Source organism: Centroberyx gerrardi, chromosome 7 (genome assembly GCF_048128805.1).
Source record: "Centroberyx gerrardi isolate f3 chromosome 7, fCenGer3.hap1.cur.20231027, whole genome shotgun sequence".
NCBI lineage: Eukaryota > Metazoa > Chordata > Actinopteri > Beryciformes > Berycidae > Centroberyx > Centroberyx gerrardi.
This window is the reverse complement of record NC_136003.1, coordinates 24,732,445-24,744,653: the sequence shown is the minus strand read 5'-3', so window position 1 is coordinate 24,744,653 and position 12,209 is coordinate 24,732,445. Positions and strand designations below refer to the sequence as shown.

Genomic DNA, 12,209 nt, shown 5'->3' with positions numbered 1-12,209 from the left:
GCCCCCGGCCCAAAATATCTCCCCTTTAACTATTAGCCTGATAACACTTCCCACACTGTGAATGTTCACAACGCTGAATGCATTTATAGATTACAAGACACTCGCATTTCATTGTATGAGTATGTGGTTACTCTGATTGGTTAACCAAGAATCTGCATGAAAGTGGTTAATTAAGAATCTGTTTAAGGATGCTATGAATGGCTTAAGTATGAGCCAAAGACTCAGCTGGCTCTATCCAACAAGCATGGACTATCTAATTTTCAAGACGTCTGTCAGAGAAATACTAAGATTCTGGCCAAAGATTATGAAAGCTACACCGTTGCAGGGAAGCACATCAGGTTCACATATTCCACGTCAAATTAATGATGGCTATGGAATAATAATTACCATGAAAGGGGGGGTGACTCGCATGTGACGGAAACTCTGGTCACAAGATATTGTTCATGACATAAACACCCCCAGGATGCAACACTGGGACATAAGTAGCTAACAAATAGTTAGTTAAATTAGTAAAGTAGAAAGTTCAGCAGTTTCATGCAGTTACTGGTCCGGTGTTAAAAGACGACACATCATAAGACACTGGATTAGTTAGAATCACCACCAGCCACAGTAATGAACTGGTTATATCTGTGAGTTTGAAACTGGAAATTACTTTCACAAGACAGTCTGATCAGTTCATACATTTTATTAAGAGATTGGACTCTGGTTAACTCTCTGTAAAAATACACAACAGTTGGTCAGTATTCCTGTTATGGCTTTAAATTAACATGTTTTATAGATTATCTGTAGTTATGATGCACATAAATTCAAACATTGCTAGAACAGTAAAAACAAAAACAAAAAAAATACAAAACTGAAGTACTAAAGGCTTTATACACATATACCTTTGCTAAAGGTATAAAGCATTGGTTTAACAGAGTATGCTTGGCTAAAATAACCTAGGAGCAAAAGAAAAGGCTGACATACTATAATTGTAATAAAGGCACCAAATATTGATATAATTTAATTACTTCCATTTGAGATTCCCTCTCTGTACAGTATTAATTATCCAGTTAAATCTCAATAACCGTTTGCCTTCAACTTCATTATGAGGAATAATTTCAGACTGTGATTATAGCATCCAGAAATAACTGGGCTTGCAAAATAAAGCGCCTCAAAGCCATGTGGACATGTTGTGACTGTGATGCGGTCATTGTGGGCTTAGGCCTAATAAATATGGTCCTTAAGAGTGTGAACAGTTGAACAAAGTCGCTGTTGTGCCTCATTTCACGGGACTGAAAGGCACAAAGAAGAAAAAAAATGCTCTCTGCTTGGTTAATCTCCCCAGCAACTTGAACTAATAACCAGGTCTCAGCCTTTCATCCACATGCATTGCGTAAACACCGAGGATCGTGATCTTGTGAGGTACGTCACAACATCGAGGTGCAGAAAACTAAAAATTAATGAGCTCCAATTGAAATGTTTCACTGATTAAAAACAACATGATGCTTCATAATGTAAGAAATGATAGAAAAACCACATTCACTGCCACGTTTCAGTGCCTGAAGGGAGGCCTGTATAAAAGTCAATGGTAATATATCAGCACAGTAACAATTTTTGACAACCACCGAAGAGTTCAGCTATTTTGCCGGAAGGCCACTTGAGGTTATTGGCACCAAGGATAGCTTCAGCAAGTATCCAGCTTCCTGATTAATGACCATCATTTTCCATCATTTCATTTTTCTAGACTGAGCTTGATAATGCACTGATAACACAACATAAAAATGGCAGCCTGCTGGTTTGACTTCAGTCTGACCAGAGTGCAAAGCGAACCCAGCATTACCAACAATGTCATCTGAGTAAGTGGCTGTTAGATTTGTTGCACATTGGGACAGGTAATGACGTCAAACCAAGAGGTTTTCATTTCTCACACTCTTCACATTTGGGTGGATCAGTGGTGTCTCCCTCTAGTGGTGATTTCACTGCAGTGTGACTCGTTTCCCCATTGATCACAGCGTAGTCAAGGAGAACAAGCTGTGTGAGTGAGGGAGTGAATAAAAAAGTGTTTGTTGAAGACAAGGCTGTGAAGTGTGGAGTTTTTTTAGGGCAGGTGCACCAGAGAACCACAGTTAAGACGGTGCAGTGAACACAAAAAGAAAACAAAAAAACATCTAAACAAAATGAAAGCAGCCAATCAATGGCTAACCTTGTGTGTAGTAGAATAAGGCTCAGAGACAGACAGCTGCTTGGTGCAGCAAACCTTCAGTCGTGTCACTGCTTCAGTTCTTTTGCAAATGAGAGAGACAGAGGCCCACACAGTGAGAATCACATCCACCCTCATCCAAGTCCTCTTGGTTCAGCAAAGTCCATCCTGACTCAAGACAGCTTGGCCGGTTTGGGAAACAAAAATTCTCATTGCACAGAGGGACACAGCAAAACAATATATAGGTCTACATAAAAATATGGATGTGACCATGTTTAAAAACAACACTGTTGAAGTCTAAGGATGAGAAGGAACGTCCTCTCTGATAACCGAATTATTCCTCTTCTCTAATGTCTGAGAATGTGCGGTCACATGTCTCACGTCTCCTATGCGCCGATGTCTTTTCAGTAAGCGTTACCCATCACAAGAGTAATGCTACACCCATTTTTTGGGTTCGCAAAAGAAAAAATGCCCAGTGACACCTTCCAACCTGCTGTGGCACTGTCAGGCATCTCTCTCCTGTTTTCAGTATGGCGGCAGGCGTCGTCCTAGCGGAGGGAGGAGCGCAGGTCGGCGATGCGCTGGCGTAAATGGGTCATGAATTCAAACATGGTGGCAGCCAGACTCTGGTGGATGAGGTAGCGGGGCAGTCGGCCCTGACAAGACCAAACACAAAAGGTTAGTGTTCACTTTTATTTCTTCATATTATCAGATTTTCTCATTTGTAAATATATTGCATATATTTTGACATTTTCATTTTTTTATTTTTATTTTCTTCCCATTTAATTTGTCTGAGTATTTTCTACTGCTGGTATTTTCCAGACCCTCATTCATATATTTTCATACTTGTCATTCACATATTTCTACTTAATACATTCTAGTGCTGTAATTGTCAGTTATGTTTAATACCTGCCATTTGCTCCATTCTTATTTTTATTCTATTTTTCCTTGCTGCATCCTATCACTATTTGCTGCTGCAATGACCCAATTTCCCCATGGAGATAATTACGGTTTCATCTTATTGTATCTTATCTTAAAGGCTTCTACACAGACATCTAGCCTTAAGTAACAGAAAACACTTAGTTAGGGTAGTTTAGACCTCTTGCAGTTTGCCTGTTCTCACCTTTAGGTCTGTGTTGAGGACCCAGATGAAGGTGCAGACAGACGGGTTACTGCTGGATTTGAGGACCACAAATCCTCCTGGACCGTTCTCTCCCCTGCAGCAGAGAGGAACAGTAGAGTACAGGACAGAGAATAGTTGCAGAGATCAAACTAACACAACTGCACTTTTATCAAATCAATCCAATGTTCTCATTTATTGTGTTTGTGACAGGGAGCCGAGCTCCGAGAGGCGAGGTCTGACCTGACGTAGCGATTGTGTGGAGGTTTGGCATCGTGGTCCGTTGCCATGCCAGCAGAGAGGTAGCGGTCCCGTTTGCGCTCCACCCGCCGCACATTGACAAAGTCCCTAACAGAGGAAAAAGACACATATTTGAAGACTTGTTTCAAATAGATAAAACTATAACAGCAGCAGTGCACTGTGCAAGTCAGTTTGTCGTTGTAACTGTATTGTGTTGACGTACCTGGCAGACACAACCCCTCCTGCTGCCCCAGAAGAGACATCATACGATATCAGGGTGTTATCATCAACCCTCTGGAGGATCTGAGGAGAGACGCAGAAAGCACTGTTAGGCTTTGGTTAAAAGCAAGCCACAGCCTAAACACTGGAAATGTTTAAAAAGACAAGAAAAAAAGGATAGAAAGGAGATGTCACTGTTGTCACCTGGCAAGCAGACACGGTTTTGTTCCACTGGACCATCTTCTCTGGTTGCAGAATGACCTCTTGATACACAAGCTCAGCAGGACATTGCATAAAGGCCTGAACAAAACAAATCAAAAACCAACATGGAACATCTGTGTGACAATCTACAAAACACATTGGCTTTATTTCAGCTAGCAGTATGAGCACAGGTGTACAGCAAGCAACCAAAAGAATTGGGGTTGTACACCTAATTAGGAAAATTAGCTTGCAAAATCCCAGAGTACATGTTAATTATAGGACAAATCCTGACCATTGTAAAATCACTGCATTACTTATAATGAAATATCTTTTAATTGGTTTTGTAATTTTCCTTTTAAATGACAGAATGAAATTCAAGATCAACTTAACAACTGAAATGAATGAAAATGAATGAAAACAATGGTGGACCTATCATAACATAGGTCTGTGTGACTGGTGCTGATGCCTCAGAGGGAAATTAGCGCAACAAGTAACTGGAACATCTTTTAAGATGTCTGAAACTAAATTTAATACATAAAATGCTTTATCTGTATTCAAGATAATGTCATTTATGACATTTTAAGACTTTTTCAGGACCTACACCCTTTTCTCCTGTCAATCATTTCATGTTTAATCATTAAATGTTACAGCAGGAGCCGGCCTTCCTCAAAGGCAGCAGTAGATCCCTTTGTTTACTTGGTGCAATAAAAACAAAGCCAGAACTAGCTAGAATAAATCCCTAATCCTGCAGTAAACCTTCTGAGGGATTTCTGCTCTCTTAGCTTTTACTTACTATGAATAATCTACATGTGATAAATCATTATTGGAGGCTCATTTGAAGGCCAATGTTTGACCCCATTTCATGTGAAAGAGAGGCAAAATTTGCAAGTTGTGAACATTAGTGTGATGGAGAGGGACACTCGGCACTTGCTGGTTCATCATACACTTTTGTGTTAAGGCACCCACTGTTGCAGACAGGGAGAGAAACTAAGCTAGTTTAACTAAATCCTTCAATTACCATAATAAGTTTATTCAGTCAGGTAGTTGCAGAACTTGTCTGCACATAGGCCTTATGTTTGGACAAAGCAGAACTGTGTCCAAATGTAAAATAAATATGAGGTTGCTGTGGCTTCGCCGAGGCCTTGTGCTCGTCATTTAGTAACTCCATGGAGTCGCTGTCCCAAACCAGCTCCAAACACAAGCCTTCAGTTACAGACGGTCCTTTAGATAGTGGGCTTCCTCATAGTTACTCTACATTCCTCTAAGGGAAATTTACATGCTAAAGTGACTCCTTTGTAACTCAACTGCTTTTCACAAACAAGGCTTAAGTACTTCCGCAGGGTATGGATCTCGCTCTCACCGTTCCCAACAATGTTAAAAAGCCAACTTTCTGTGGCTACAGACTCTGTCTGTGATCACTTATTTTGTGTTTCAATAAACTGTATAACACAACACAGGTGTCATCATTGACATATCTTTCTGTTTCTGTTGTCAGACAACTGACAACAGAACTATACCAATACCAATCAATATCAATACCACCAGCAGGCAACACGACTATAAAACAGTGAGCGGAGGCAACAGAAAGTTGGCTTCTTAACATTACTGGCAATGGTGAGAACCGATCTTTACCCTGTAATGACGAAGCAGAAGTACGTCAGCCTTGTTTGTGAACGAGGACCACAATGGAAATAAGTCTTCTTGACTTTATTGTGTGTTAATTTCCTCGACAGTTTTACTATATGTGTATGGTTGTGGCCTAAGGGCTTTCAAACCTATGTACATTTTAAAATCTTTCAAATAAAATCAATCAATCAAAAGGGTCTATTCCTGGTAACCTATCATCTGACATGTCTTGTTTCATTTAACACCCAATTTGTCTCACGAGCTTTACCACTGCGCCCTCTAGAGGACGTTCAAAACACATGTCCACCAGCAGGATAGGTGTGAAGAATTAAGCCAAAAGGTGAAAAAGGTTTGTGAACACTGCAGTAGCATAGAGCCTGGCTTTGTTTTTGTTTTTTTACATCATGCAATCGATCCACTGTTCCACACTGCCAAACTACAATAATGCATTATAGGGCAGAATAAATCCTATACATAAAATCACACTGAGATGCAAGAGAAGCATTGAAGACAGCTTGAAAAAACACATCCAAAGAACAGAGTCTAGTGATGTTGGTGGGTCACAATATTGGAAAAAAAAATCAGTGCTAAAAGGACACACGGATAAATTATTACATATGCAGGACTTTTATTCACTTCAATCTAATAAAGAAATAAAATCTAATAATATGTTGTAATACTTACGCTCCCTTAGTGGGTAAAGTGGCATTATTGAAAGAGTTTAACATTGTGGTCAAAAATATCCCAAATCAAAAGTCAACAGCCTGTATATATATCTCATATCCATCTCTAAATATAAGATAGAAATACCAGGGCTTTAAAACTTTTAGCTCACTGCCCGCAGGATATATTTTTGACAATATGCAGTTTCACAATGAATGCACAAGGGCTGCTGTACCTTGAGAATGAAAGTCTTTCCATGGAAGGGAATCTCCAGAGTGTAGACAGAGTCTCCCATGTCCTGACATAAAACGAAACACTATTAGTTTCACAATGCTTTCTTTTTCCCCATTCCAAAACATTGGAGTCATTTCAGTTTCAGTACAATGAACTCAAAGTTAATCTGAACGGCAATTCATTCACTTACAATACTGAATTCCTTCTCAGTTATTTAATTACAGGTCAATGTTAATGGAAAATGTTATTCTTTTTTAATTTTCTGATTCAGAAAAAAAAAATCCACCACCTGAAGTGCATTACAACTAAACTGGTTTATTTTGGTGTTTTGTTTTGCTCTGTTGAAGCCTGACCCTGCGGACCAACCAGAGGGCCAGAAGAGAATTCCCCCCTTCAGCTGAACCATGTATATGAAAACAAAATCAGACACTCACATTGTTCTTTTCAAATTTCCAGTTCTCCTCCTGGGCTAGGATCTGTTCCACCACGGACATGGCCTCACGACCCTGTCTGACATACTCTTTCTCCTGGAGAGAGGGAGAGGGTGAGATCACCAGAGTCAGCATCAGGTGAAAAACAGCCAGGACAGATGAGTATAAAGAAGAATAAAGAAGCCCTACAGAAGGACACAGTACCTGTGAAGTGACAGCTCTGCGCCCAAGACCCTCCTCGTCCAGATCTTCTTCAGAGCCTGTGGACACAAGTTCAAGGTAATGACTCAGTTTGTCCCAAATCGTAAATTTGGGTGCAGCAAGACATAAAACACAACACATCCAGAAGAAACAGACAGACAATATGAGAACACATAAAATAAACCCACTGAGGTTAGATTCATAGCAAGGCTAACAGCACATGGAGATACACACTGTTAGGCACGTGAGGCTGATAAAACAGAGAGGGAGTGAGATAGAGAAAGTCTTAAACAGCCGCTACCTGCGAGGGACTCGGGTGGGGAGTAGAACTGTCCGTCTGAAACAGCGCGGGGGTAGAGCATGGGGGCGCGCTCGCAGGCCGCGTGCACCGCTGCTAGGTAGGCTGCATGGAGGACAAAGGGGCAAACGGTTAGACGAGACGCAAATATTTGCCAATTTAATTTCAAACTTGACGCCTCTCTCTCACCTCTCTCGTCGTCAGCCTCCTGAGTGAGCACCTTGAAGTCGAGGAACCAGGTCTCCAGCCATGCCACCACAAAGGAAGTGATGGGTAACACGTAGCCAAAGGCATTCTGGGACAGGAGCTGTGTAGGGAAAGAAGCCATGTCATCCTGAGGGTGACGTGTCCATATCTATCTGCGCACCAATGGACTATTTACCGGAGCGCTATTACAACTTCATATCGGAGATGGTAGCAGCATTTAATTTGGTTTACTTCTCCAATATAAAAAGTTAAGAGAGTTGTATAAGTGTGTTTGACATAAGAGACTCATACTAAACATAGGTCATAATGCAGAGGAAAGTCAATACACTTGCTGTCTTTGATCCTCGGTGCAACATATAAAACTCCAATAAAGTCATCAGCACCGCAATCATCCCATCACAGTCAGACAGTACATTACTGGTGTACAATGGAGAAGTGAAAAAGGTGAAGTGGTTTGGACTGATATGCTGCACCGCACACATAACTGTGAAAATTTAACAATTTGCAAGAGGGGGACACTCACATTAGATAAGATGACCTTGACAACAAGGAAGGCACTGGTCACTAGAGTGGTGATCTGTGAAGGGAGGAAGACGTGGATCTGTGTTAGAAGTCCTGTCTATGATTCATCAAATAGGAGTTTGTCCACCAGTTTGTCTGTGTGTGTCTGTTTTGCTGAATGAGCTCTCTTACCGCAATGACCCACCAATGCCTCAGACGCACAGCGGCGTAACCCACTTGTAAGCACAGGAAACGGAACAGAGCAAGGAGCTGTGACAAGGAGGAAGGAACGTAACAAGGAAATGACCTCAGGCTTTTAATGTTATCATGTGAGCAAGGCCTGTCTACTAGTCTGCTATCATTTCTCCTTTTGTGTCAATAAATGCAGGTGTGTGACCAATCTTGGCTGCTCATTCAGTTCATATGAATCAGGCTATAAAACAATACAAGCAATAATAAATGTCTTGAAACCAACACTGAAGCCAAACAAAATGTGGTTTGCGTATGGTGGATACAGCTCAAGTTCTCCTTCAAAAAACTAGTTTAATAATAAGAGCAGGTCAATCACCAATCTCATAACATAATGTTAACAAGCAGGATCAGGATCGAGTATCGGCGTTCTACATTAAACCCAAATGCATGCAGAGTTGAGTGCTCCACTTACAAAGATGTCAAAAAAGGAAGACTGGAAGTTATAACGGATGACCTCGTCCTCCAGGCTCTTCCAGATTGTGCTGGAGATCTGAAGGGGGAGAAAGCAGAGTCGACGCAGGAGTCAAACTAAGTGTTAACAGTCATTGATCGTCAGCTTTGTAACAGATAAAATCACCTGCTGTTAAGAGAGAGAGCAGCACAGCAGCAAGATCAAAATGCAAACGTAAAAGCATCTGTAAAACTTCAAAACTTCTGCCTGCTGAACCCAACTGAAAACAAACTGTGTGTGTATGACCAGGCTTTCACACTCACATTCAGCTCAATAATCCAGAGGAGGGAGATGAAGAGGAGGTCGAATGTGACAAAGAGACAGAAGGTGCGTCGGACGTCCGAGATGACCTTGCGCTCCCCGGGTGGCACCAGCAGGTAGGGGGAAGGGAGGGACAGGGATGTGGAGTAGGAAGCGTTCAGGGAGGCGATGGCAGGGAGGCTCCCCCCGAGCTCCCCGTACTCTCCACCCGGCATTCCTGCGGTGAGACAGGAGACAGGGCTCTGCACCTGGGACAGCGGAGACAACGTGTTGAAGAGGGGCTGGGTATGGTGCGAGAGACCGAAGAGAAATGAGGCAGCGTTTCCTTTACAGTCATTTAACTGCAGCGGCTCTCCCATTGGAGGAAACTTGCCCCGAGAGGTTAAAAAATAAAAAGTAAACACAATGAAAATTCATCGCCCGGGCTTATTGCTCAGCCAACAAAAAATATATATATACAGTATCAATTACAATTACAGTGCAATTGTCCACATGTCATGATATTAATATCCAGATTAATATATTAGATCCATTGCAATGCTGACTGATCCTAGAAACTAAAATGACCTCCACATCTATACAATATTCTACAGGAAAAGTATAAAAGTAAAAGTTAAAAGAAGCGTATGTAATAACCTTAGTTGTAATTTATAGCCGCATTCTCCCAAAGACAGTATATTTGTATTTTGAAGACAGTAGCATACTCTCTGGCAGACATTACAGTTTTAAAAAAACAAAAACAAAACATGTATAGAGCTAGGGTTAGAGCTATTTGGAAAGCTCAGCGCTGTGATGCTGGGCTGGTGAGATTAATCAATGATAAAAACAACCAAGTGATTCCACAGGTGGGCTTAGCCTACATCGTGAAGTGTCAGAACTATCAGGAAAAATGTCTAGAAACCAACCGGATTCAAAAGGGTGGATAGCACATGATACCAAGCTAAACAGATCGCTACTCTCCATCCAATCCCATGACTTTCCTGATCACCATGCGCCCTGGAATCAGGTGCTGTAGAGTGTTTAAACTCTAGATCTAATGACACAGATGATCTTTGATATGTTTTGATGCAGGTTCATTGTGTTGGAGGTGTGGCTGAGATAAACAGCTTATTACAAGGTATATTAAAAGATATCACGATGAGCTAATGTCTAATTGCATTTTTTGGCCTACAGTCCACTACCAATCTTATGTTTCAGCTGATGGTTCTCCATGTCAAGATGTTTTGCCATCCCTGCTCTAGAAAAAACAATGCTATGAAACTGAGAGTAAACAGAATATCTTGTATCCTGTGTGTAGAGAAATCATTTGTGTTGCTAGATAATTGATAGCCGGCCCTTCATTGCATGTAGGTATGATAACCTTTTGATTCTTCAGGAAGGTTCAGATGTCCCTGTTTTCAGGATGTATTTTGTGCATTTTAACAAGCATTTCCTGCTGGCAGTATAATTTATTTGTGACACGTTTATTGAAGGAGTGCTTGCGCTTTGGTAACATTGAGATTTTTGACTGACTGACTCTAACAGGATGAACGAGCATGTTTTGATCACAACAGGTTTGAGCATTGGACGATCAGATAACATGATGAATGCTGAGCGATTTGACGAGATTTTGTTTTCAGGTTTAGTTGTCTCACGGGTATTATGAACATACATCCTCAATCATCTCCATTTCACTTTCAGCTGCCCCCCCCTCGACTAGACTAATTAGATGTTTTTAGCCGTCTTTAGACAGGACAACTTTAGATTACAGGCTAAAGTTAAAGCTAGTGGTGGTGACCGGACCCCACAACAACACCCTCCTGCCTTTCCTCTGCTAAAAACAAACAACTAGCTAGCGTTGGTGGAGTTGTAAGCAAGGCTAGCAAGCTTTAGCTTATAACTAATGGCGAAAAAAAATCGAGACACATAGGACATAACCACAGGGAGAGTATCGCTGGCTACACGGATACAATGTGGCTAACTCGGCCTTACCGCAAACAAGCACTGATTCAATCAACGTTATAACAAATAAAGATATATGAGACAAGTCCATAGCCAGCTAGCCAATGTTGTTAGCCGCCTCGCTTAGCTTTCGTTACCTAATCAGTATGTGTAACGTTATTGTGTTAGCTAGCTGGCTAACTTGCCTTCATTCTTAGATACTTGCTGCACCAGAAAGAAGAAAAATGACAAACAGACATCATACCTGGAGTGGACAGCTAAACAGGTTTACACTATAAAACTCGAAACTAGAGTCGAATCTTTTTTTTTATGTCTATAATTTCATAAAACCAAAGTTTTCAGCATTAACTCACTTGATTTAGCGCAGCATCATCGCCCCGGCAAGTCTTCCGGGATGCCTTATTTTTTTAGGAACTAGGTCACGACTCACTTCCGTCGATACCAAAGATTGACTTGTTGTTGTCGGCCGAAAGCATTCAAAAGAAGCAAGAGGGTTCACTCCTCACTACTTCCTGTTTCGCTTAAATCCCGTTAGACAGGCTGGAGTTCTTCTTTAGGGGCTGACAGTCAATGAGAGTGTCTCACATTCAGGCTAATATCTTTGTTTTCTGAGAGAGATTTAAGGACTAGTTCGTTACTGGGAGACCAAACGGTGAAAATGCTTGGCAGGCGCTTTATGGTGATGTTTGATGTCAATGATGAATATTCACGAAGGTTGATGTATAAATAAGTTGCTGTATTCATTGGCTATATATCCTGCAAACTGCTTCTTCTTTGATACAATAATTTTAGACAGCTGTGCGCTGTTTGTTTAAGGTTTAGATAGGCTGGGATAGGATGGCAATTAGCCTATCTTGATAGTGAAGTCCAGGTTTTTTTTTTTTAGGGTTTTTTATTTACCTACTTTTATTATTAAGGTAGTATGTCTTACAGAGGTGGACAAACTGACAAATAAAAAACTGAGTAAACACAGCTGAGGTCAGTTTACTCTTTCAAGTAATTAAAGTGAAACAAGATGAAAACTGGATCCACTGATCACTGTCCTACCTTTCCTCGATGTTTACCTGAACAGAAGCACCTTCTCTACTCACTGGTTCACTTTGTTTCAAAAAGGCTTTTTTTTATTTGTCATGGGATTGGAAATAAGATGTCACTGATTAAGCTATTTAATAATAATTTTC

At 41.0% G+C, this 12,209-nt stretch overlaps 1 protein-coding gene across 1 annotated transcript; it reads right to left on the bottom strand.

Moving 5' to 3' along the window:
• Nucleotides 1-696: 696 nt before the first annotated feature.
• stard3 (StAR related lipid transfer domain containing 3) lies at nucleotides 697-11,444 on the bottom strand. Its single transcript, XM_071909703.2, has 15 exons — nucleotides 11,382-11,444; nucleotides 9,090-9,335; nucleotides 8,788-8,865; nucleotides 8,316-8,393; nucleotides 8,146-8,199; nucleotides 7,605-7,722; nucleotides 7,419-7,520; nucleotides 7,121-7,176; nucleotides 6,920-7,012; nucleotides 6,487-6,549; nucleotides 3,966-4,061; nucleotides 3,766-3,845; nucleotides 3,546-3,650; nucleotides 3,306-3,399; nucleotides 697-2,838 (listed from the first exon to the last, which is right to left on the bottom strand). The coding sequence occupies exons 2-15, from the start codon at nucleotides 9,300-9,302 to the stop codon at nucleotides 2,731-2,733; spliced, it is 1,338 nt and encodes a 445-aa protein (XP_071765804.1). The 5' UTR covers nucleotides 9,303-9,335; nucleotides 11,382-11,444; the 3' UTR covers nucleotides 697-2,730.
• Between the last annotated feature and the right edge of the window lie 765 nt (nucleotides 11,445-12,209).